The 665-nt window shown below is 37.4% G+C and overlaps 1 protein-coding gene across 1 annotated transcript in view; it reads right to left on the bottom strand.

Annotated features, from left to right (window-relative positions):
* LOC119582226 (alpha-(1,6)-fucosyltransferase-like) overlaps nucleotides 1-665 on the bottom strand; it is a 13,887-nt gene that overhangs the window by 8,698 nt on the left and 4,524 nt on the right. The window contains exon 3 of the mRNA XM_037930456.1: nucleotides 268-442. Coding sequence (XP_037786384.1) covers nucleotides 268-442 — 175 coding nt within the window. The remainder of the gene's footprint in view (nucleotides 1-267; nucleotides 443-665) is intronic.

The raw sequence follows: 665 nt of genomic DNA on the forward strand, positions 1-665 counted from the left end.
ATAACATCATCTTTGGTCAGTACAAATAATTTGGCTAATATTTCATGCCACTCCGAATAACAAGATAGGAGGATATCTTGGCCGCAATTTCATATAAATATAGGCTTAAATGTTTCTGTTACTCTTATTGCTCCAGTGTTTTCATGTTAAATACTTTAATTCGTGTTATGTTTTTTTAGGATGGCTTCTGATAAAAGTTGAGCTAGACTTTCCGCTCTTCTACTTTGAAAGCAACCGCAATATCAGCTGTGGACATTGTATACTAACCTTCAGACTGACTGGGTAATTGCAGAGTATTTTCTTCGCAGTATTACAGTTAGGGGGATTCTGCAATGCGTGGATTCGGTGCTGTATAAGGTTGCTAAGTTTCTGTACCTCTTTCGTCTGCCAAGCTTGCAGGCCGGACTCATTACGGAATCTCCAGATGTCGTATTGGGTCACCCTGTGTATATGGAAATCAATGTATGTGTGTAAGTTTGAGGTCATATCATTTTTAGTTTCATCCCTTTTGGTCCCGCTGTGTTTCCTTCTGATTCCCATGTAATTGCCGTATGATTGAAAATTAATATTTCTTTGACAAACTCAGATATAGCCTTTAATTCCTATGGGTCAGGATATGCCCAAACCCCTTACCTTTACATTTTACAATTATTATTGTTATTATC

The sequence above is a fragment of the Penaeus monodon genome, chromosome 15 (genome assembly GCF_015228065.2).
Source record: "Penaeus monodon isolate SGIC_2016 chromosome 15, NSTDA_Pmon_1, whole genome shotgun sequence".
NCBI classification, from domain to species: Eukaryota; Metazoa; Arthropoda; class Malacostraca; order Decapoda; family Penaeidae; genus Penaeus; species Penaeus monodon.